The sequence below is a fragment of the Magallana gigas genome, chromosome 2 (genome assembly GCF_963853765.1).
Source record: "Magallana gigas chromosome 2, xbMagGiga1.1, whole genome shotgun sequence".
Taxonomy (NCBI): domain Eukaryota; kingdom Metazoa; phylum Mollusca; class Bivalvia; order Ostreida; family Ostreidae; genus Magallana; species Magallana gigas.
This window is the reverse complement of record NC_088854.1, coordinates 59,105,343-59,129,736: the sequence shown is the minus strand read 5'-3', so window position 1 is coordinate 59,129,736 and position 24,394 is coordinate 59,105,343. Positions and strand designations below refer to the sequence as shown.

The following is a 24,394-nucleotide window of genomic DNA, read 5'->3' as shown; positions in this document are numbered from 1 at the left end:
GCACTTCAATGAACACTTAATTTCATGGAACAACTTGATAATGAAATCCACAAAAATTGGTATTCAACGAATATTGATGAAACCACAGTATTTGCTGGCATTGTCCATGTCTCGGCTTCTAAACACTGGGACTGGTGCTCTGTTCTCTTTAGAAACATTGTAACGAGTGTGTAGTATTGTTTTATTTAGGTTTGCAGTCGGGCAACTTATCTTCATAAGATTTCTGTTTAACTAAATTTTTTAGTTAGGAAATTTCAGTACATGTGTATAGAAATTGTTTGATTAATTTTATACCAGTTCAAAACAGTTTTTCATATCATGTAAGGTAATATTATGAGACTGAATTTTTAAAACAATAAATCTTTTGTAGTAAATATTGCCAGACTACCGGCCTGTCTATGCCTACTGGAGACTGTGATGGTGGGTGGTATTGTACCACTGGAGCCACTGTAGCCCGACCCACACTGACCGCCCAGGGTGGACGATGTTCCGTCGGAAACTTCTGTCCAAATGGAAGCTCGGCAGAAACTCCCTGCTCCCCTGGAATGTACTGTGATAATGTTGGTGAGTGGGGGGAAGATTTGTCTTATTACTAGTACATTACCTGTACTGTGAAATCAATAGATTTTGTGGTGGCTCAGTGTTAATTGAAATTTGTAAGTAAAACTCATCAAGTTGGTTATGAAGTTATATTTCCTTATGCATGTGTAAGGGAAAACATGAAATTACTTCCCATGGACTTGTAGAATTTAAGCAATCCATAAAAATTGGCCCACACAAATTTGAATGATTCCACAGTATGTCAAGTTCAACAATTCAACAGTATCTATTAGTGTTTTCAACTTAAGCTTTGTTTCTATGTGATGGATGTTAATTTTGTGTTGTCTGTTTAACAGAGTTATCTACCCCTGTGGGTAATTGTTCGGCTGGCTACTTCTGTTCGTCAGGATCTACCAACTCCACACCAGTTGACCAGATCTATGGTTAGTACCTCCTCAGAAAATAATAAGGGATCAGTTACTAAATATTTATCTGTATAGGATAAGATTCTAATGGCTGTTGGTATTCTTTTAGGGTTATAAAGTGAAGTAAAGTTTTATACTTGCTTTATACTATTTGATTTTGTTAGTGAGAAAGATTTCCATCTGAATCTGCTTATTTCGACTTATGTGATCAGAAATCATAAGATATTGTCCACCTCAATACAGCTGAAATTTGATCTCCTTAGGTGACACCTGTCCCCCAGGAACTTACTGTATGGCAGGAAGCTCGGCAGGGACAAACTGTCCCCCAGGGACCTACCTGAATACGACTGGAGCTCAGAGTGAGGCTGACTGTTTGACATGTATCCAGGGATCTTACTGCAGTGGCTATGGCAACGTGTACCCCACTGCTGAGTGTGACCTTGGTTACTACTGCCCGGCCGGCATGAACGTCTCCAATCCATCTGAGTACACCTGTCCTGAAGGTACAACCAAAATCTGTGCCATAAAAATGGACATTCAGATAGGACATTTATAAAACTTGTACACTGAAAACCTAATTTTATTCTCGTCAACATTATTTTGGGATTTTCCTGGAGATAAATTGGTTCATGGCGATTATGCTTGCAAATAAGCTGTATCCAGCCCATGTTGTTATCACAACCATACAACGGGGCTGGTTCGCGGCAAGAAATATTCACGACCATGAGGCTCTCTTGAACTTCGTGAAATTTTCTCGCAAAAAAAAGTTGGTTTACAGTAAATCTGAATGTGAAGATACATATGATAAAATAGTTTCAGAATTACCTGTACATACTGGTATAGAAGTAATATTATTAATTTTTTTTCCCTTTTGATAGAATCAAATAAATATAACATGTTTTACTTATTGATTCTGTTTAACTGTTGTCTGCTTGCTATTTATAAGGAATTTCGTCTATGAAAGGATTTATTTATTAATCCATTTCTTTTCCCTATTTAGCAGAAAATGAGGTAAAGAAATTTAAGAATAAAATCAAGATGAAAGTTTTGGTATATGTCATATTGTCTCATATTCCGTAGGTCATTACTGCCCCCAGGGAAGCCACGCCCCGATTCGCTGTGACTCCGGGAAGTACCAGGACCAGACGGGTCAGGGTTCCTGTGTCACCTGTCCCGCCGGGTTCTTCTGTGACAACACGATGGCCCCTGTGGTTCTCTACAACAACTCGTACTGTCCTATTGGTGAGTAATGATGCATCCATGACCACTTCATGGCAGGTCTTAATCCCTCTGAAACTTGGTCCACTGAAAGTTCCTTGCTATTCAGTGGTTCTAGATAATTCATTTCAGTGTAGCTTTTGCCAAAATTCATGAACCCATCGCTAGTCTTGAGTACCTTTATTTCTCTTGCTTTGCAAGTGGTACCTGTATATTTACTACCTTCATCTTTCATTTGTGAGTGGCAAATCCATTCAAGGGGGAATAGTAAAAAAATACTGTAGTTAACTCTTACAAAAGACACAATAGATGACTTTTTAAACAACTTATTGACTTAGCTCTTGTTTGTCTAATCCTGTATGTCTGTATTTAGACTGAGTTTCAACTCATAACAACTGTATTGTGTCTTAATCTTTCCAGGTTACTACTGCCCTGCCAGCACCAGGTATTCCAGTCAGTACCCCTGCCCCACAGGAACGTTCGGTAACGTGACCGGCATGCAGGCTGTGGGGGATTGTATACTGTGTCCGGGAGGGTACTACTGCGACATGACCGCTCAGACCACCTACACACAGATCTGCCAGGCCGGGTCAGTGCCAGAATCATAGGCTTCAGATTTCTTTTATTGACTTGATTCTATTTAGCTGCTAATCTGTGGTTCTATAGAAAAATTCAGATTGACATTCTATAGAGCTACAGTTCCTCTCATACAAACAAGTGCAGTACATGGCTGAATTGTATGGGAGAAGCTGTAGCTTTATATTCAGTTGGCAAAACAACCCAAATTTTCCAGCAGAGCTCCTGATCTGCAGCTAGTTTTTATTTGCATATGTTTCATAGAATACTTTCTTTGTGAGTTGATTTTTGTGGATGTGTTGCATTTGTTGAGTGTATCTTTTCTCTCTGTAGATATTACTGTCGTCAAGGAGCTAAATCAGGAACACCCAATCAGGGAGCAGATGCGGATGAGTGTCCGGCCGGCTACTTCTGTCCGGTCCAGACCACAGAGCCCCAGAAGTGTCCCCAGGGGACTTACTCCAACGCCACCAAACTGACCGCAGTCACGGAATGCACCAACTGTACCGCTGGTTAGTAGAGAAATCGAAACTTTAAAAAGTCACAGTGCTATTGCATAGATATTTACTGATGATCTTGCACATTTGTTTGTGTATTTTTAAACATTAGTGTTTTACTTAGTAGATTTTATAAACTTAGAGTAAATTCAGAAAATTTATATACAGGTAAACTTATTTACTGATTCTGCCTGAAACAGCTTATCTCATCTTGATAATTGTGTATTAAGGAGTGAATTATAGTAATAAAACTTTGTACCTGTAGGAATGTACTGTGGGACCACTAACTTGGTGGAGCCGAGTGGCACCTGTTGGGCCGGCTACTACTGCCCTGAGTCCTCCACCTCACCCACACAGGTTGACTGTCCCATGGGAGCTTACTGTCCCAATGCCAGTGCCAGCTTCACCCTGTGTCCTAAAGGTGTGTATCCTCATCACACAAAAAATGAACTCTCACAGGAACTGTTTATTCTTTAACAAAGTAATGTTGCTGAATAGATTTCTTGAAGTAAAGCCATTCATGTTGATTTCATTTTCACACTTAAGTGGAAAAAAGTTGTCATTAATTAATATGTATTTGAATTTTACTTTTGGTGTAAAGTCTATAGCTTTAAGCAGAATTACTTTTAAACCCATGTTTGTTCTCCCATTAAAGTATGTTGTGTGTAAAGACCTCCTCAATATGTCTTAAATTCCTGTTACAGGTACCTATTCAAATGCCACTAACCTCCAGAATGTCTCCGACTGTAGCCCCTGCCCTGGGGGACAGTACTGCGAGACTGATGGTCTGACCACACCCACCGGGCTGTGTGGGGAGGGCTACTACTGCCCAGAGGGCTCCATCTACAAAGAACCAGCCACCAGTTTCTGTCCGGTTGGCCACTTCTGTCCTGAGGGTGTGTCACAACCTGTCCCCTGCAGAAACTACAGTGAGGTGGGTAGTCGTAGTGTTTCTTTGATTATGATTTGTCTATTGTTTATTAGATAGATAAATAATGAAAAAACACAATATCTGTATATTCTTTACATTCTACAATAAAATTAGATTCAAAAAATTACATCTCAAAAAATTGTAGAACATGAAAATTGATGCCCCCCCCCCCCTTTTTATATAAATGATTCCTTTTATATAAAAGATTCCATAGTGTTCTTGTTAAGAGAAACAGCAGAGTTTGGAATGTGTGTTTGATTTTTTATAATTTTTCCAGGTGAACCACACCCACGCTATCCAGTGTTATCCCTGCCCTGCGGGTTACTACTGTGTGCTGCAGGGCCAGAGCGAGATCTGTCCAACGGGCTACTACTGCCCAGCGGGCACCGGTCTGGACTGGAAGGCTTGTCCCCGGGGCACATACAGTGATGTGGCTGGGATTTATCAGGAGAGCCAGTGTAAACCCTGTCCCCAAGGCCAGTACTGCGACGGAGAACACCTCAGCACTCCTACAGGTAAGTCTGTCTAAGTGATCACTCATGGTTTTCTAAGCTTCTTTAATCGTTATTTCAGAGTCTGTAAATCTATATAAGGAGAGCATTTATTTAATTGTTGGTGTCAAGATCTGAATTAATACTAGAAACTGGTTTTAACAATTATAGGTTATTGTGCACCGGGTCACTGGTGTGTGTCTGGAATCGACCGTCAATATCCGAATGGACTTAACAACTCTGTGTCTCTCAACAACACGTGTTACGATGACCGGCAGCTGGGCTATGGAGGAATCTGCCCTGTGGGTCACTACTGCCCAGGAGGGCTGGGCAGTATCTACCCCATCAAGTGTCCAAACGGAACCTACAGTAACACGGAGGGCCTGTCCCAGTGTATCACCTGTCCTCAAGGTGAGAACAAGTCGACAGATTGTACATTTCCAATTCATGAAGATACATTATACAAGAAGTTTTTTATGCAGTCACTGTGGCATTGCATAGGATAACATATGACATGAGGGAATTTTATTAGGAAATCTGTTTATAAGTGTCCTTTAAAGTAATTATAAAATGTTTAGGAGTTGTAGCAATAATTATGTATGGTATATATGTCTGTTGATTGTAGGGTACTTCTGTTTGGAGGGTACAGCTAACTTTACAGACAATCCCTGCCCTCTGGGATATTATTGCCCCAGCGGGACCCAGAACTCCAACGATTACCCCTGTCCTGCTGGGACATTTAACAATGAGACAATGAGGACCAAACAGGCCGACTGTCTCACCTGTACAGGTAAATGATTTATTACAGGTACATTGTAAAGGCATTGGTTTTTTTTTCTATAACTTGCTACTTAGTGAAATTTCACAGTATTATATTGGAGTGTTTGAAGAATTTAACTTGATGTAGTGTAATGTAAAGTGAATATTTTTCATTCATGTACTCACTAGATAAATACACATATTTAGATGATAAACTGTTGGTTTCCTTCTACAGGTGGTTCTTACTGCGACAGAGATGGACTATCCTCACCGACCGGTGTCTGTAGCGCCGGCTACTACTGCAGTGGAGGGGCGGTCAATGCCACACCGAGTGGGGTGGGGGGCAACAACTGTCAGGCCGGCTACTTCTGTCCTGAGGGGTCGGTCAACCCCACCCCCTGCACCCCAGGCTCCTACTGTGTGTCGGACTACCTAAATGACACTACAGGTCAATGTAGTCCTGGGTACTACTGCACTAGCAAAGCCACAGTACCCAACCCCACCGATGGAAACGTCACAGGTAAAGGGCTAGGATGTTGTAAGGGGAGTTAATTCTCCATGTCCAAGTTCAATAAAGGTCATCATTCTTAAAGAGGCATGGTCACGATTTTCGTCAAAAATTATTTCTGCGATTTTAATGTTTGCAATGCTTCAGTAAGGCATTTTTAATATGCAACCAAAATTTGAGTGCCATTTGTTGAGTTATAAGCAAGTTACAGGGCTTACAATTCTTTGCTATGTAAACAAAGCATTTGTTTACATTTTGAATACTGATGTGAAAATTACAGTTGCAGACAAAAAATAATGTGTTAAACGTTAGAAACTGTTTTTTATGCTTATAATTAATAAGAAAATAGACAAAATCGTTTGTAAAAGATTTTTACTGGTATATTTAACATATGTAAACAAAAACAGGGCACGAGCCTTGTTTACATTACAAAGAGTTGTGAGCCCTGTATATTGCTTATAACTCTACGATTGACTCTCAAAATTCATTTCATCATTAGAAATGCATTCCTATAGCATTATAAATAATAAAAACAGAAAAATAAAATTTGACCAAAATCGTGATCATGCCTTTTTAAGATATCAAATATCTGATCAAATAACAAATGTCAATTTTTATTAATGTATTAATTTTTACTTCATTATTTGCAGACATGAGTAAGCATAATAACTGCCATTGATAGAATTGTATATTTTGGATTGTTTTATGTTTGCAGGAGACACATGCCCCACTGGAGCCTACTGCCCCTTGGGTAGCCCCTCACCCACATACTGTCAGGCAGGATATTACCTCAACAGCACAGGAAATGATGACATCAGCGATTGTAAGCAGTGTACACCTGGATATTACTGTGACGGCAGTGGTAATGTTATTCCTGATGGACTCTGCTCCCAGGGATACTACTGCCCCGGGGGTCAGGATTCTGCCACCCCTGCTGGCTATAACTGCACCCAAGGTCACTACTGTCCAGAAGGTAGCTCTGCACCCCAGAGATGTCCATCAGGGTCGTACCAGGATGAGTTTGGACAGTGGGCCTGCAAGGCTTGCCCAGTGGGCTACTTCTGTGACAATGTGATGTCCCCTGTAGTGTTATACAATGACTCCTACTGCCCCACCGGTTACTACTGTCCACTGAATACAACCAACTCTAACCAGTACCCTTGTCCCGCCGGAACATTTAACAACCAGACTCACCGTACCCAGGCCTCCGACTGCCAGAGCTGCTCTGGGGGGATGTACTGTGACCAGGAGGGACTGACTCTGCCCGTGGGCAGCTGTCAGGCTGGATACTACTGCACCAGTGGGGCCAACAGCTCTTCCCCTACTCAAGACGCCAACGCAAACATCTGTCCCGAGGGATTCTACTGTCCAGTGGGAACGGTCACCCCTCAGTCCTGTCCCCCGGGAACTTTCAACCCGTCTACTGGTAGACAGGCAATGGGAGAGTGTACTAACTGTACTGGGGGTCAGTATTGTCCGGACTACAACATGACAGCAGCTGGACCACAGTGCTCTCAAGGTAAACAAACTCTGTAGAGAGTTAACCTCCATAGTTGTTTGCAAGGGACATGATTAAAAGTGTATTTATTTAGTAGTTTGATTCTCCTTGACGTGTCTTACTGCTTGTTACAAAATCCAATGATCTATAAACCCTGTTCATGGTTGCCTCTATAGAGAAAAATTTCAAAATTATTTCCCGTCAAGTATAAGGATTTTAAAGTAATCGAGAATTTGACTTTTTATTTTATACACCATGATATATATTATTTACAGGTTACTACTGCCCTACTGCTGCAGATGTCGCGACCTTCATCATCTGTCCAGCAGGCTCCTACTGTCCTCAGGGGTCACCCAGCCCCACCCCATGCCCAGCGGGCACATTTTCCAACGTGACTGGGCTTTCAGCTGAGGCCCAATGCACAAACTGTACAGGGGGATACTACTGCCCTAATACTGGTCAGTGGGATTATTGTGTCTGGATCTACCCTTGTAGAATCCTGGGTTCTAGTAATAATACTTGTGATGGTTGGATAAATTTCATGATGTTAAGTTATAAGCAATATGAGTTAAAAAGTATTGAAACAAAATTTTAAAAATTTAATTTGTATACCACAACATTATAATTATTATTGTTATATAGGAGTTCCATTCACATGTGCTTTCCTGGCTTCAAGTTTGTAATGACAAAGTAGCTTTAGTCCATGTATTATTATATTAATTGTAATATTCTGGTTATCAGGAATGACGGACACTGGATATCAGTGCTGGGGAGGCTACTATTGCCCCACTGGGCTGGATGTTCCAAACCCTGCCCACTACCTCTGTCCCAGGGGAATGCACTGCCCTAACGGAAGCGAAATCTACAAGGTTTGTCACCAAATAGTAGAGTTCCTTTTTACTGTATTGTTGACCATCTAACTATATACTGTAAGTCGTTTTAATTCCACTGTGTTAAAATTTCACGATTTCTATTTAAATACCAATTGCGATGGTTTTAATTTCAAGCTGATTAAAAATCAATTGATCAGAATATAAGCATTGAAACGTTTTTGAAAACTAATGATAGTATTCACGATGGGTTTAATTTTGCGGGAAAATATTAAAAAAGCGAACATACTAGTGAAATTAAACCATCGTGATTATTTGCCAATCAACAGTATATGACCTCCATTTTGTACATGTTTTCATGTTGACAATCTGACTGTATAATTTGTATGTGGATCATTTACTGGTAACTGTATAACCTCCATTCTGTGCATGTTGTGATCTTGACAATCTGACAGACACTGTATAATGTTGACCACCTACCTTTACAACCTCCATGTTGTACCTATTTTGATGTTGACAATATGACTGACACTATATAATTGTATGTTGACCACCTACCTGCATGACCTCCGTGTTGTACCTATTTTGTTGTATTTACCTGTGTGTCTAACTACAGGAGTGTACCGCTGGGACCTACACTAACCACACCGGGGCCTCCACCTGTGACACCTGTCCGGACGGCTTCTACTGCTTACCTGTCCAGCCTGACAATGCTACTCTGAATGCCCAGCCCTGCCCCGAGGGCTACTACTGTCCCGCAGGTACTGTTTGTAATGAAAGGGTAGAGTGTCTACCCATACAAATGTTATTATGTGAACTCAAAAGGTCCTGTTTAAATAGTTCAAATTTTTATTTTTTCAGAAAGCTTCTTTCACTTTAAAATTTAAATTTGTTCAAAATTTGGAAATTTTAAATCAATGTGTCCTAAATGTAATACAAGCAATGTTTTGTGTTGTCCTATCCCTGTTATAAATTCCATGGATGATTGGTTTCAGGTACAGGAATAAACTGGCAGTCATGCCCGAGCGGTTCGTACAGTAACCAACAGGGACTGGCGGCCTCGTCCCAGTGTGTGGCCTGTGACGGGGGACAGTACTGTCAGGGAGAGCACCTGACTGCCCCCACAGCCAACTGCTCAGCGGGTACGATGATAACCATTTGTTATCATTAATAATTATTAATCATAAATTCAAGTTTTGAAAGATTTTATCCCTTCTGATTTTACTGTGAATACATGACTTATTGCTAGCTATAAAAAACTGTAAATTCCTTATTTTACGCAAGTACTTAATTCTGCAATTCAACTGTGTTTCATCAAACCGTGAGAATATAATATAGTAAATGCCATGATTCATCATAGTTTTAGTTAGTTTACTTCTGTCCAAAAAATAATAAGTCAGTTAGACTTTAAAGCCATTGAGGTTTGCTTCTTGCTATTTTACATGGATATTATTCCTCACGTATAATTAGAAATTTACAGTATGTCTTGAATTTTATTTTTCTTGTATTCAATAAATGTATAGATGTACATGTAAGAATAGAGTATATTGAATATTTGTTGCTAGGTCCTTTTGATAACAAATTTATTTACTTTATTTCTGTAGGATACTATTGCACATCGGGAGTGGACCGCCCTAAGCCTGGAGCCAGTAACGACACATCAACAGCCAACTGCACATGCCCAGACCAGGCGTTCTTCACAGGGGTAGGAGGAGTCTGTCCTGTGGGTCACTACTGTCCCCAGGGATCCCCCAGCCCTGTCCCCTGTGCCTCTGGAACCTATGCTGACACCGAGGGTTTGTCTGTGTGCTGGACCTGTCCCCAGGGTTACTACTGCCTGGCCAACTCCACCGGCTTCTTACCCTCACCCTGCCCTGTGGGTGAGTATCGACTATTCTCACTCATCATGAATCATCAGTGATATCTCTCTCTAGAATATTTCTGATTCAAGTTTTGGTTCAAAAAGAGTTCTGAAAATGTACCCTCTATTAAAAAAAATGCACATACAAAGAATATAGTACATTGAACAATAAAAATAGGGACGATAAATTTGTTATTTCAGATTTTGAATTTCCTCTATTTTAACTTTTAGGTCACTACTGTCCAAATGGAACAACCTTTGACACAGAGAACAGGTGCCCCCCTGGAACCTACAACCCTACAACCAAGGGCACCCAGGCCTCAGACTGCTTGGAGTGTCCCCCAGGGAAGTACTGTGCAGGCTTTGCTAACTCTGCCTACACCGGTAACTGTAGCGCTGGGTGGTACTGTACAGGCGGTGCAGACAGCCCAAACACCACCACCCACGGAGGGGAATGCGCCGCTGGATATTACTGTCCTGAAGGTCAGACTGTTAATCAGATATGAAGATGTTCTGTTATATAATTTCTTCTACTTTAATACCTTAAGTTTGTAGATTTTTTTGGAAATGTAAATTGGAATTTTTATATACATGTACATAGTTACCATTTTTGAACTGTTTGTATCATTTTTAAAACCAGTCGGTAAGGAGAGATTTATATACATAATTAAAGCACAGCTTCCTTAGATAACCATTTGCAATGATTTTCATGACTGTAGGCTCCCAGGCCCCCACCCCTTGCCCCGGAGGTAAATATTGCCAGTTCTCTGGTCTGGACACTCCCACTGACAACTGCTCGGCTGGATACTACTGCACTGCCATGGCAACGACCGCAACCCCCACAGATGGCAGCACTGGTAACGTGTGTCCCCCAGGATTCTACTGCTTGGCAGGGTCAGCTTACCCCACCCCCTGCTCTCCAGGGACCTACAGCCCTACCCAAGGAAACACAATGGCCTCTCACTGCCTACCATGTGACTTTGGAGAATACTGTGCTGAACACAACTTGACTGTTACTACAGGTATTGTTGAACTTAAATTTCAGGAACACATCTTTATTCTTTTTTCACACAAAAAAATCATTTGGATATCATACAATGCATGTACACTGTATTTGAATTTTAATGGTTATTTTCTTTAGGAAACTGCAGCGCTGGCTATTACTGCCCACAGGGAGAAATGACAGACAACCCCCGTCTGTGTAGTGTGGGTCACTACTGTCCAGAACACTCGGCAGCCCCCATTATCTGTCCCAGTGGGTGGTTCCAGGAGAACCAGGGTCAGTCGTCCTGCGACCTTTGCCCCGGGGGATACTACTGTGACAACAGCTATGGTGTAGTTCTCATCAACGACACCATTAAATGCCCAGAGGGCCACTACTGCCCACCGGGTGAGTTATCTCAAATATCATATGAATTTAATCTGTGCTTCCGTATCCTATTACGGTAAAGGTTTTAATAATTTTTCAAAGGCAATTTGAAGAGGCTGTTTATAAAGTTTTTTAACAGTTCTTTTTTTTTAAATTTGCAAATACTGATTATAGTAACGTCAGTAAGTTGCCTACTGCCTCCTCTGATTTATAATACTGAATTTCAGAGTTAGTATTGAAAAATTCAAAAATGCACTGATTTTTGGGAGTTGATTTTAATCAACTCTCCTATGCAGTCACGCAGACAAACCGAAAGTGAAACAGTGTTTGGACCTCAGCACAAATCATTGCTCCTGACAAGACTTAGTTCTTGAAAATAATTGATAAATTCGATGTAATGTATGCTAAAGCATTATTTTTCAAGGAAACTTATTTATAAATACCTTGATAATAGTCAGATTTTAAATGGTACGAATAATTTAGATATTTTTTGTAGTCGTATGTATTCCTACGCCAGAGTTCAATATAGTCTCGTTCAACTCGACGCTCGGCTGTTTCCGTAAATCTCCGACAAGCAGAAAGACTCTCTAGCTTCTCGGAGATTTACGGTGTCAGCCGAGCGTTTGGTTGAACGAGACTAGAGTTCAATATTGCTTGGATCCATACAATTTTCGAGAAATGTTTCTATTATTGATACATAAATGTAGTTTGATTGAATTAATTTTATCTTTAAATATTATTTAACATGATTCATATGGGGGTTTCTCGACATTCTTGTCGAAAAAGTCCAAAAATTCATATTATAAAATTGTGCGTAATTCAAATATAAATTAGAAACATGTACTTGTCATGCAAAATAACATATCATTGATTTTAAAATAAATAAACATCGACAAAATCAACTCTCGTCAGTTCTTCAGTACTTTGATTCTGATTTTGGGAGTTGATTTTAATCAACTCTCCTATGCAGTTACTCTGGCAAATCGAAAGTGAAACAGTGTTTTGACCTAAGCACAAATCATCGCCGCTGACAAGACTTAGTTCTTGAAAATAATAAAAAAAATTCGATGTAACGTATGCTGTAGCATTGTTTTTAAGGAAACTTATCTATAAACACTTTGAAAATAGTCAGATTTTATATAATACGAACAATTTAGATATTTCTTGTAGTCTCGTGTGTACGCCAGAGTGTAATAAAGTCTCGTTCAACCAGACGCTCGGCTGTCTCCGTAAATTTCCGACAAGCAAAGAGGCTATCTTGCTTTTCGGAGATTAACGGAGACAGCTGAGCGTCTGGTTGAACGAGACTAGAGTTCGATATCAATAGTGAATGGATCCATACGATTTTTAGAATTGTTTCGAATACTAATACATAGTTTTAAATCTATCTTTAAATATTACACAACATGATTCATATGGGGTTTCTCGAAATTCTTGTCGGAAAAGTCTAAAAATTCATATAATAAAAAAGTGCGTAATTCAATTACAGACTAGAAACTAATTGCCATGCAAGATAACTTGATTTTAAAATAAATGATAATCGATAAAATCAACTCCCCAGAGTACTTCAGTACTTTGATTCAATTGTAACACCTGCACAAACTATCCTCATCTATTTGACTTCATGAACAATTGTGCTTTCCTTTCTTGATCAACCCAACTTTAGTATGAATTACTTTCTGTAAACAGGTACCTCTGCCAGCACCCAGTGGCCCTGTCCCTTGGGAACCTTCAACAACCTGACTGGTCTAAACCAGAGCACAGACTGCACCCCTTGTACTGGCGGATATTACTGTGGAATTGTGGGACAGAATGCCCCCACAGGCCTGTGTCAGGCCGGCTACTATTGTCGCCTGAATGCAAAGACCTCCACCCCCAACCAAACCACAGAGGCTAACATTTGTCCCCAGGGTAAGCATTTGCAATCATGTTCATGCAGTCCTTTGATATTAATTTAAAATGAAGTATTTTACATAAAATATTTTACTCTACATATAACAAAGAGATCACTGCAATAATTGATATCGCAGGGTTTTTTCTTGACAAGTTTTGCCTTGATATTCAATTTAATTTGATTTGATCATTTATTGACCAATAAAGGAACAAGAGGCTTCACTGTAAATACATGTTTAAGGTCATGTGCATCTACCCCAATAATAATAAGTTAGAGTTTAATTCTTCTCCCTGTATAATTGTCAGAGTTAGCTCCTGTTCACTTTGATATTCTACAGTACAATCCTTGATATCTGTTTATTACAGGGTCCTATTGTCCAGAGGGTACTGACGGTCCATTATCCTGTCCCCCGGGGACGTACGGAGCCACCACAGGACTGCATAATGTCAGCGAGTGTACACCCTGTACTGCGGGATCCTACTGCACCACACCTGGTCTCATGACCCCTGAAGGTCAGGGAAACTCCATCATTATCCTATACATCCTGTCTGTATGGCAGTTAAAAACTTCATTATTTAAAATTCAATTGAAAATTTTAAATTTCTTGTGATTTTCTTTTGTCGTTGTAGGTTTTGTTTGAAGTTTTGTTGTTTGATGTTGTGTGTGTGTCTGTAGGTTGATTTATGTCCTGTCTGTAGGGCATTTATTAACATTGTCTGTTTGTCTGTCTTTAGGTCTGTGTGCAGCAGGTTACTACTGTGAGGAAGGATCGGATTCGATACAGAAAACGATTTGTACGTCAGGCCACTTCTGTCCTGTTGGAACAGCTGTACCAAACAAATGCCCAGAGGTACGTCAAAGTAGTTATGTTTTAATCAGCCTTTCTTTCAACTTAATTTGTTCATAATGGTAAAAATTGTTTTTTGACCAATTACTTCGAGCCATCCTGAGTACAGTTTCTTACCTATACGAGCCTGTCTTTCAGGGTACATTTAATCCATATACCGGGCTGAACAGTTCTGATCAGTGTACGCCCTGCACTGAGGGCCAGTATTGTGAGACAGAGGGCCTGAATGCCACGACTGGGCCCTGCAAGGCAGGCTATTACTGCCCCCCGGGCCAGAACTCCTCCCGCCCCTCTGACTATCCCTGCACTGTGGGACATTACTGTCCTATCAACTCCTCACAACCCATACCCTGTGCCAACGGAACCTACATGAACCACACTATGGGGGCTCAGTGCTACGACTGTCCGGAAGGATGGTGAGTGACCACCCACATACATATACATGTACTGATGTTACCTAGGATCAGAACGTTTAAATCAATTGTTCCTGTCTCAATATTTATCTGTTCCCTTTTGAATATGACAATTTTTTTAAAGTTCTTGTTACTGTTTGGAAACATGTTGCTTTGCTTGACTACACCCAGTTTCTAAATGTAACACTGTTATCATCATTTGTTTCTACAGGTACTGTGTGAGTGGGAACCTGGTCACTCTCTGTCCTGAGGGTCACTACTGTCCGCTTGGAACAGGATTTGACTGGAAACAGTGCCCAGTTGGTAAGTACAAACCAATCATTAGTTGTGTTTTTAGCGGGGTGTAACTAGGTGCTAGTTACGGTTTTGGAAGCTTTGTTAGCAGACTAACATCGGGTAGGAAAAAGGTAAGATGAGTCTCCAGCTTTGTTGTATACTTGATTTGTTGAAAGGTACTTATATTTAAAGACAAAACATGTATCTACTTTACTGAGGAGAAATTGGGTCAAGGATTTAAAGATTTTAGGTATGGTGAGTTGGGTCTAATATTTGACCAAACGGAACAGTTTAGCCTTTTTGCTGAGTTACTGTATCTTATTCAGGGACCTACAACAATGAGACAGGACTGTCCCTGGAGAGCCAGTGTAAACCTTGCCCCGGGGGGATGTACTGTGACCAACTGGGGGCCTCCTCACCCACAGGCCAGTGTCTGGCGGGGTATTATTGTGAGTACGGTGTGGACAGAAACGACCCGACCGGTGGGAACAGGACGGTGGTGGGAGGAGTTTGTGTAGCGGCAGGTGAGTTTGATGCTTCATAACTGAAAAAGACAACCCACTCAATCTCATATTGTCAAAGTGTTGAAGATTAATCATTAATTATTTAATAACTCAAATATATTCATTTGGGTTTTGTATTAAAAAATTAAATTGCTCTACCTTGTGAATCTTGTTATTCACTTAAATTTATGATCAAACAGTGTTGAAAGTACAGTATTTTGTGATAATTAAAACTGGATACTTTTATAGGAAATGAGACAGGTATGGGTGGAATATGTCCAGTGGGTCATTATTGTCCCACTGGCACCACCACGCCCATCCCCTGTGGAGCTGGAGCCTTCAGCAATGTGACTGGACTGTCCACTTGTCACCAATGCCCAGCGGGCTACTACTGCCTCCTGGGAGCAGAAAACTATCAGGCCACGCCCTGTGACCCAGGGTACTACTGTCCAGCGGGCACCACCTCAGCCACTCAGTACCCTTGCCCAGCGGGCACCTTCTACAATCTGACCATGGCCACCACTCTGTCTGACTGCCTGCCCTGTCCAGGGGGAGAGTATTGTGCCACACCTGGACTTAGTTCACCCACAGGAAAATGCAGTCCAGGTACACATATATGAAATAAAATTGTTTTTATTCAAATAAAGAACTTTCAGTATATTGATTCTATAACAATTTAATGGTTTTATGACAACCTATAAGCCTTATAAGCAGTTATGGCATGCAATTTGATCTGTACAACAGGATACTACTGCACCAGTAATTCCAGTTCATCGATGCCCAGTAGCCCAGAGGGTGGGCAATGTCAAACTGGGTTCTACTGCCCAGAGGGTTCTTACCAGCCCAGCCCATGTGACCCAGGGAGTTACTGCCAGACAGTGGGTCTCAGCACACCTACAGGAAACTGTACAGCTGGTCAGTGAATAGTTATAGAACAAAGATATAGGTCATAAGCTTGCAATGGATTATTTTGTATTTTGTCTAAATCAAAATGGAAATTATTAGTTTGTATGTTTGTTTTACAGGTTACTACTGCATACTCCAAGCCGACACTCCTACCCCCACTGACAACACCACAGGTAACATCTGCCCTGTGGGCCACTACTGTCCCCTGGGCAGCTCTCTGTACCAGCCCTGCCCCATGGGCTACTACCTGGATGTGACAGGACAGGATGAGTTTGCGGACTGTAAGAACTGTACAGGTGGTCTGTACTGTCCAGGAAGTGGGATGGAACTTCCAGCCGGGAACTGTAGCTCCGGATACTACTGCCCTCAGGGTCAAAATTCAGCCACTCCCCCAGCATACAAGTAGGTCATACTTAATCCACTTGGGCAGTTTTATTTTTGATTATTATTTGTCAATATGTATTATAAGGTTAATTAGGTTTGCCACAATTTAGTCATGAGAAAGTCATGATATTTCTCTAATATAGCCATAAGTTAAATTTTTTCTCTGCATTAGTTGCCCCGTGGGTCACTACTGCCCTGGAGGAATGGACTCACCTGTCCGCTGCGAGAATGGTACTTACCAGGACCAGGTGACACAGAGCACCTGTAAGGTGTGTCCGGCCGGCTACTTCTGTGACAACACCGTGTCCATCGTTGTCCTGGACAACTCCACCACCATCTGTCCCATGGGATACTACTGTCCCGCCGGGACCAGATACAACAATGAGTTCCCCTGTCCCATCGGAACCTTCAACAACCTGACAGGTAGATATTACTGGAGTGATGATACACCTACACTTTAATTTAAGTTATGTTATCTTGTATCACAGTAAATTGAATCTGTAGCAAATAATAAATAGGACTAAGTATTTTGAGAAATTGAAAGTAATGTTAAATCTAAAGCAAACTTGTGAAACACTGCACCAAGCCCCCTTTTAATAGCTGTTAAAGTGATGAATTTTTTTTCCAAAATAAAAAAGATAGACATCTACATGTATATGTGTCAACTTCCTTAAATTATTCTGTGAAAGAATTCTCTCATTTATTTCTTTACAAGGACTAACTGATGCCAGTCTGTGCTCGCCCTGCTCTGGAGGGTACTACTGCCCCACCCTGGGGATGGTTACCCCGGTCAGCCAGTGTGACTCTGGATTCTACTGTAAACAGTACGCCAACATCTCAACACCTGTGCAAGGTAAATTAGATAAAAGCCTCACTAATGTTATATAGTACACAATGAATTCAACACTATATGAGACAAATAAAAAAACAACCGTCATCAACAACCACAAATTAATACAATGCAAAAACATCAACACACCTGTATAAGATAAATGTTAACAATTTTAAACTTATTAAGGATTTGATATCCTAATTATGTACCACATCTAACTGATAATTAAAACTTTTCTCAGGAACCGATGCCAATATTTGTCCGGAGGGCTATTACTGTCCAGTAGGGACCACTAACCCCGTGCCTTGCCCCAAGGGGATGTACAGTAACTCCACCGGTCTGCAGGCTGAGCTGGACTGTGTTCTGTGTCCCGCGGGCAGCTACTGTGAGCAGACAGCAATGACCGCCCCCAGTGGCCTCTGTGATGCAGGGTAGGTGTACTTACATATTAACAGGTATTGTTTCTGTCATTACTTATCTATTGGTCTATTCTGTTGAAGGCGACACAACCTCTGTTATATGATGAGAATCAGTCATTATCTATTGGTCTATTCTATGTAAGGCAATGCAACCTCTTTTATATGGTTCTGTCATTATGATTCCATTGGTCAGTTCTATGTAAAGGAAACCTCTGTTTCTTGTTTTAAGGCTTATGCTATCAGTATTTTTTTCAACAGCAATTCTTCACATTTCAGGGTACTGACATGTTCTATTCCTTCCAGGGAAGAGAAATATTTTTAAGCTAATGGTTTTTCTACTTAAAAATGATTAGTAAAAACCAGTTTTATATGGATTTATTTCTTGACTTTTAGATATTACTGTGTGCTCCAGTCTAACAGCTCTCAGGAAGCCATCTGTACTGCCGGAAGTTACTGTCCCCAGGGGTCAGGAAACCCAACACCCTGTCCCCGAGGAACCTTCTCTAACACCCAGGGACTGGCCAATGAAACGCAGTGTACAGCGTGTGATCCTGGCAAATACTGCAACGATACAGGTAAATATCTAATACTGCAACAATACAGGTAAATGTCTAATACTGCAACGATACAGGTAAATGTCTAATACTGCAACGATACAGGTAAATATCTAATACTGCAACGATACAGGTAAATGTCTAATACTGCAACGATACAGGTAAATGTCTAATACTGCAACGATACAGGTAAATATCTAATACTGCAACTATACAGGTAAATGTCTAATACTGCAACGATACAGGTAAATATCTAATATTGCAACGATACAGGTAAATATCTAATACTGCAACTATACAGGTAAATGTCTAATACTGCAACGATACAGGTAAATATCTAATACTGCAACGGTACAGGTAAATGTCTAATACTGCAACGATACAGGGAAATGTCTAATACTGCAACGATACAGGTAAATATCTAATACTGCAACGGTACAGGTAAATGTCTAATACTGCAACGATACAGGTAAATGTCTAATAAAGCAACGATACAGGTAAATATCTAATACTGCAACGGTACAGGTAAATATCTAATGCTGCAACGATACAGGTAAATATCTAATACTGCAATGATACAGGTTAATATCTAATGCTGCAACGATACAGGTAAATATCTAATGCTGCAACGATACAGGTAAATATCTAATACTGCAACGATACAGGTAAATATCTAATACTGCAACGATACAGGTAAATATCTAATATTGCAATGATACAGGTAAATATCTAATACTGCAATGATACAGACAAAACAGGTAAATATCTAAGGGAGAATGGGAGAAAGAGATTTCCTTTCAGATCATCATTTCAGTTGAAGTTGCATTAGCAAACTCAGAGTCATCTTTAATAAGTTTTATAAAGTTACTGCCATTTTATAGTTATTTTTTTTACACCCAAACAAACAGTTTGATGAATTTTAACTACACATGAATAATTATAATGTGACAATAAATCAACAATCTTAACAGATTGCAAGTGATTTTACCGTCCAAAGATGTCAAGTATGATTTATGAAGTAAATTTTGTAAGTTTGAAGATAATTCTATAGACCAGTCAATTATTGTTTTTGTTTTTCTAGGCTTGACATCTGTTGTGGCGGACTGTGACCCAGGATTTTACTGCCCCGGGGGTGATGACGTCCCTAACCCTGTGGCCACACCCTGCCCCATTGGTCTCCACTGTCCAGCAGGATCAGGGTCGCCTGTACCCTGCATACCTGGCACCTTTACCAACCTGACTCAACAAGACACCTGTCTCACCTGTCCAGCTGGATTCTACTGTGTACCTGAGGAAGTCATTCAAGGTAGGGTCACACCTTAAGCAGGTTAGTTAAGATTTGATTAATGTGCATTTCTTAATGTCCTTGTTTAAATACTTATATATGTGTGCCATATAGCCATGACCTGTATTAGTGGAAGCTGCTTTACCCCAAAAGTGCAAAAATAGAAAACATGACAAAATGTATTACATTTACAGTATCTAAGTTTGAATCTTTTATACATGTACTTGTTCAAACCTGTAGAGAAGATGATTTTTATGATACTATTATATTTATTAACTGGCTGGAAAGAGTTAACCTTTGACACAACTATTCCTTTCGACCAAGCTTTTATTTCCTTATTTCAGGTAACTCAAGCTCTGGGTACCGCCTCTGTTCCAAAGGGTTCTACTGCCCAGCAGGTACAGGTAGAAATGAGTCGGCCTGTCCCGCCGGTACTTACAGTGACCAGCTGGGACTAACCGATGCCAGCTTCTGTCTACAATGTACCGGAGGTAAATACTGCGACGTCACCAATCTGACAGCCCCGGCGGGAGACTGCAGCCCAGGGTACTACTGCACAGAGGGTGTCAATACCCCTACCCCCACCGGGAACCACACAGGAGTTGGGGGAATATGTCCTCAGGGATACATGTGCCCTGGAAGTACAGTGGTGCCACAGGGCTGTCCTGCTGGAACCTATCAGGTAAGGAGTCGTTCCAAATTTAAGGGTACAATATCATTCACATGTAACTATCACTGAGAAATGTTTTTGAATTCATTTTATTTATTCATTGAATTATTTGTAGGACCAGACAAACCAGGCCTCCTGTACATCTTGCCCCGCTGGATATTACTGCACAGCAAACAGCACGACCTATACTGACAAGCCCTGCCCAGCGGGCTACTACTGCCTGGCAGGCACTCAGTCTGACACCCAGTACCACTGCCCCAGGGGTACCTTCAACAACCACACTGGTCAGGCTAACGACTCTGCTTGTTCCCCTTGTACCCCGGGGTACTACTGTGGGTTCCCAGGCCTCAGCACCCCCACAGATCAGTGCGACCCTGGCTGGTACTGTACCCTACAATCTTACCTGGCTCAACCAACTACACCTGAGGGAGGGATGTGTGTGGCAGGTAAGGTCTCTTACCTGGAGATGCTCCTTTGTCTTTTAGTATTCATGAATGAGGATTAAAATATCCCCAAAAAATGAAAAAGATTTTGTTATGAAAATTTACAAGTTTTGTTACATTGCAATTAGATTAGTTATATATAGGCTTTTTATACATCTTGTTTTTGTTGACAGGCCAGTACTGTCCCCGAGGAAGCTCTGCCCCCACAGGCTGTGACCCTGGTCAGTACTGTGATGTCAACATGATGTCAGCACCGCGGGGTAACTGTTCCAGTGGCTACTACTGCACCACCAACTCCACCACCGCCACACCTACTGGCACAGGGGGTAAGTGTCCAGATATATACAACATCATGACACAGGGGGTAAATGTCCAGATATATACAACATCATGACACAGGGGGTAAATGTCCAGATATATACAACATCATGACACAGGGGGTAAGTGTCCAGATATATACAACATCATGACACAGGGGGTAAATGTCCAGATATATACAACATCATGACACAGGGGGTAAGTGTCCAGATATATACAACATCATGACACAGGGGGTAAATGTCCAGATATATACAACATCATGACACAGGGGGTAAATGTCCAGATATATACAACATCATGACACAGGGGGTAAATGTCCAGATATATACAACATCATGACACAGGGGGTAAATGTCCAGATATATACAACATCATGACACAGGGGGTAAGTGTCCAGATATATACAACATCATGACACAGGGGGTAAGTGTCCAGATCTATACAACATCATGACACAGGGGGTAAATGTCCAGATATATACAACATCATGACACAGGGGGTAAATGTCCAGATATATACAACATCATTACACAGGGGGTAAGTGTCCAGATATATACAACATCATGACACAGGGGGTAAGAGTCCAGATATATACAACATCATGACACAGGGGGTAAGTGTCCAGATATATACAACATCATGACACAGGGAGTAAGTATCCAGATATATACAACATCACGAAACAGGGGGTAAGTGTCCAGATATATACAACATCATGACACAGGGGGTAAATGTCCAGATATATACAACATCATGACACAGGGGGTAAGTGTCCAGATATATACAACATCATGACACAGGGGGTAAGTGTCCAGATATATACAACATCATGACACAGGGGGTAAATGTCCAGATATATACAACATCATGACACAGGGGGTACGTGTCCAGATATATACAACATCATGACACAGGGGGTAAGTGTCCAGATATATACAAGGGATTTGCAATAAAGGGTCTTAGAGATGAGAAATTCCATGTATTCATGAAGTATTATCTTCAGTAATAACTAATAATACAAGTATTGTTACATAAGTATAGTCTGTTTTTCAAGCGTATACGAATAACTATCAATATATTGCCAAAGTTAGGTAATATTGTATGAGATTTTTATATGTCACTTTTGTTGACAAGTGATAATTCTAGCGAACATTGGAAAAGGTTTTCATATGTACCTTTTTTTACTTCTACTGAAACAGGAGACAGGTGTCCGCCCGGTCATTACTGTTTGGAGGGAAGCTTCACCCCGGAGCCCTGCCCCCCAGGGTTCTTCCAGCCCAGCTACAGTGCCCAGAATCTGTCCTACTGTATATCTTGTACCTCTGGCTCATACTGTAATGGGAGTGGACTCAGTGCAGTGGACGGCCAGTGTGATGCAGGTCAGTGATAATACCTTCACTAAATCAAATTACATGTATGATTAGCACTTCTATCTCATTCTCTATCAATCAGAATCTTCAATAGATGCACTGTACATTAATTGCACTTTCTTGTTCTGGTTTTTTGTTGGCCAATACATTTGAATGTTCATGTACAAGTAAGATATAAACATTTAATTTGTTGATTCCTATATTGTTAAAAATTATAATTACCATTACTGTGATAAGTTGAGGGGGAAAGTTAAGTACTCTTTGTTGTGAAGTTTTACAGTAACTGTTTTAAATCTTGTACTTCTTGCAGGTTACTACTGCCCCACTGGACAGACTGTTCGGAACCCCAGTGCCTACGAGTGTCCCGCAGGATACATGTGTCCCACAGGATCAAGTAATTACCAGCTGTGTAGCGCCGGCTTCTACCAGGACGAAGTAAGACAGGCCACATGTAAAGAGTGCCCAGCGGGCTTCTATTGCGATGACTCCATGGGACCTATCACTAACTACACCACTTATGTTTGTCCCGAGGGTAGGATATTGAACTTAATATGACATGTTTAACAATCTTCATCTTACCCACTGGGACAGATGTTGCATTGAAAATGAAAATTTTATCAAAGAAGTGTGGAAACTTACAATATACATGTTTCAAATTGTGTTCATTTTCAGGCCACTACTGTTTGAATGGCACTAAGGTGTCCACAGAATTCCCCTGTCCCAGTGGTACATACAACAATGACACTGGTCTGAGGGCAGAGTCCGAATGCTTCCCTTGCCTGGGAGGATATTACTGCCCATCCGCTACCATCAACCCCTACCTACCATGTGGAGCGGGCTACTACTGTAGGACAGGAGCTAAAACGGCAGCTCCCATGCAGAACTCTGATGCCTATGAATGCCCGGTGGGCCACTATTGTCCAGAGCAGTCAACTGAGCCAACCAAATGCCCAGCGGGAACGTACTCCAACACGACAAGACTAATGAATACAACGGACTGTACACCTTGTACCATGGGTAATCTGTCTGGTTCCTTATCAGTGATACCTGTGTTTTGTTTGTTTAAAATTCCTGGACAGGTGTGTATTGACCAGTACTACTGAAGTATACATGTACTAATTATTTATGTAGGTTGGTACTGTGACACCACAGGATTGACAGCTCCTGTAGGACTGTGCTCCCCAGGCTTCTACTGTGTGACAGGATCTGACAACATTGCCCCTGCAATTTGCCCAGCAGGCAAATACTGCCCAGAGGGTAAGCAGTTGATAAACAGAGAAACTGAAATGTTGATGTAAAATTAAAGAAAATGTATTATAATATCATTTTTAGAACCACTTAGAAAATATTAAGGTGTGAATTTAAAGTATGACACATGTAATGGTTTGTTTTATATGTACACGTACACTCATTATCATTGTTGAATGCTTCAGGAACCCATACCCCTTTCAAATGTCCCTCGGGCACATTTTCCAATACAACTGGGCTCACAGCTTCAGGACAGTGCACAAACTGTACAGCTGGGTATTACTGTCAGCAGGCTGGCCTGACTGCAGAGGAAGGGAACTGTACCCAGGGCTATTACTGCCCCACGGGCTCCACTAACAGTATGGCCGTTATCTGTCCCATTGGCCTGGTGTGCCCAGAGGGCAGTGACCAGCCCAGGTCCTGTGCCCCTGGATATTTCACCAACCAGACTGGACAGTGGCAATGCAACATCTGTCCCAATGGGTAAGATGAAGATTGTTAAGTAATCTATACTTATTTTAGATGA

General features: G+C 41.1%; 1 protein-coding gene across 1 annotated transcript in view; it reads left to right on the top strand.

Annotated features, from left to right (window-relative positions):
- Positions 1–24,394, top strand: part of LOC105345050 (uncharacterized) — an 86,432-nt gene that overhangs the window by 30,313 nt on the left and 31,725 nt on the right. The window contains exons 36-78 of the mRNA XM_011453028.4: positions 371–564; positions 897–983; positions 1,229–1,468; positions 2,046–2,207; positions 2,604–2,772; positions 3,093–3,271; positions 3,522–3,677; positions 3,961–4,190; positions 4,465–4,702; positions 4,850–5,089; positions 5,304–5,468; positions 5,673–5,957; positions 6,661–7,464; positions 7,719–7,901; positions 8,185–8,312; positions 8,890–9,034; positions 9,269–9,415; positions 9,878–10,153; positions 10,366–10,617; positions 10,854–11,156; positions 11,276–11,524; positions 13,193–13,414; positions 13,763–13,909; positions 14,132–14,247; positions 14,383–14,660; positions 14,869–14,960; positions 15,260–15,457; positions 15,686–16,042; positions 16,181–16,351; positions 16,462–16,744; positions 16,899–17,149; positions 17,442–17,579; positions 17,800–17,989; positions 18,371–18,552; positions 19,613–19,837; positions 20,161–20,498; positions 20,602–20,932; positions 21,103–21,255; positions 22,450–22,629; positions 22,931–23,152; positions 23,293–23,637; positions 23,752–23,877; positions 24,054–24,351. Of these exons, the coding sequence (XP_011451330.3) occupies positions 371–564; positions 897–983; positions 1,229–1,468; positions 2,046–2,207; positions 2,604–2,772; positions 3,093–3,271; positions 3,522–3,677; positions 3,961–4,190; positions 4,465–4,702; positions 4,850–5,089; positions 5,304–5,468; positions 5,673–5,957; positions 6,661–7,464; positions 7,719–7,901; positions 8,185–8,312; positions 8,890–9,034; positions 9,269–9,415; positions 9,878–10,153; positions 10,366–10,617; positions 10,854–11,156; positions 11,276–11,524; positions 13,193–13,414; positions 13,763–13,909; positions 14,132–14,247; positions 14,383–14,660; positions 14,869–14,960; positions 15,260–15,457; positions 15,686–16,042; positions 16,181–16,351; positions 16,462–16,744; positions 16,899–17,149; positions 17,442–17,579; positions 17,800–17,989; positions 18,371–18,552; positions 19,613–19,837; positions 20,161–20,498; positions 20,602–20,932; positions 21,103–21,255; positions 22,450–22,629; positions 22,931–23,152; positions 23,293–23,637; positions 23,752–23,877; positions 24,054–24,351 (9,675 nt within the window). The remainder of the gene's footprint in view (positions 1–370; positions 565–896; positions 984–1,228; positions 1,469–2,045; positions 2,208–2,603; positions 2,773–3,092; positions 3,272–3,521; positions 3,678–3,960; positions 4,191–4,464; positions 4,703–4,849; positions 5,090–5,303; positions 5,469–5,672; positions 5,958–6,660; positions 7,465–7,718; positions 7,902–8,184; positions 8,313–8,889; positions 9,035–9,268; positions 9,416–9,877; positions 10,154–10,365; positions 10,618–10,853; positions 11,157–11,275; positions 11,525–13,192; positions 13,415–13,762; positions 13,910–14,131; positions 14,248–14,382; positions 14,661–14,868; positions 14,961–15,259; positions 15,458–15,685; positions 16,043–16,180; positions 16,352–16,461; positions 16,745–16,898; positions 17,150–17,441; positions 17,580–17,799; positions 17,990–18,370; positions 18,553–19,612; positions 19,838–20,160; positions 20,499–20,601; positions 20,933–21,102; positions 21,256–22,449; positions 22,630–22,930; positions 23,153–23,292; positions 23,638–23,751; positions 23,878–24,053; positions 24,352–24,394) is intronic.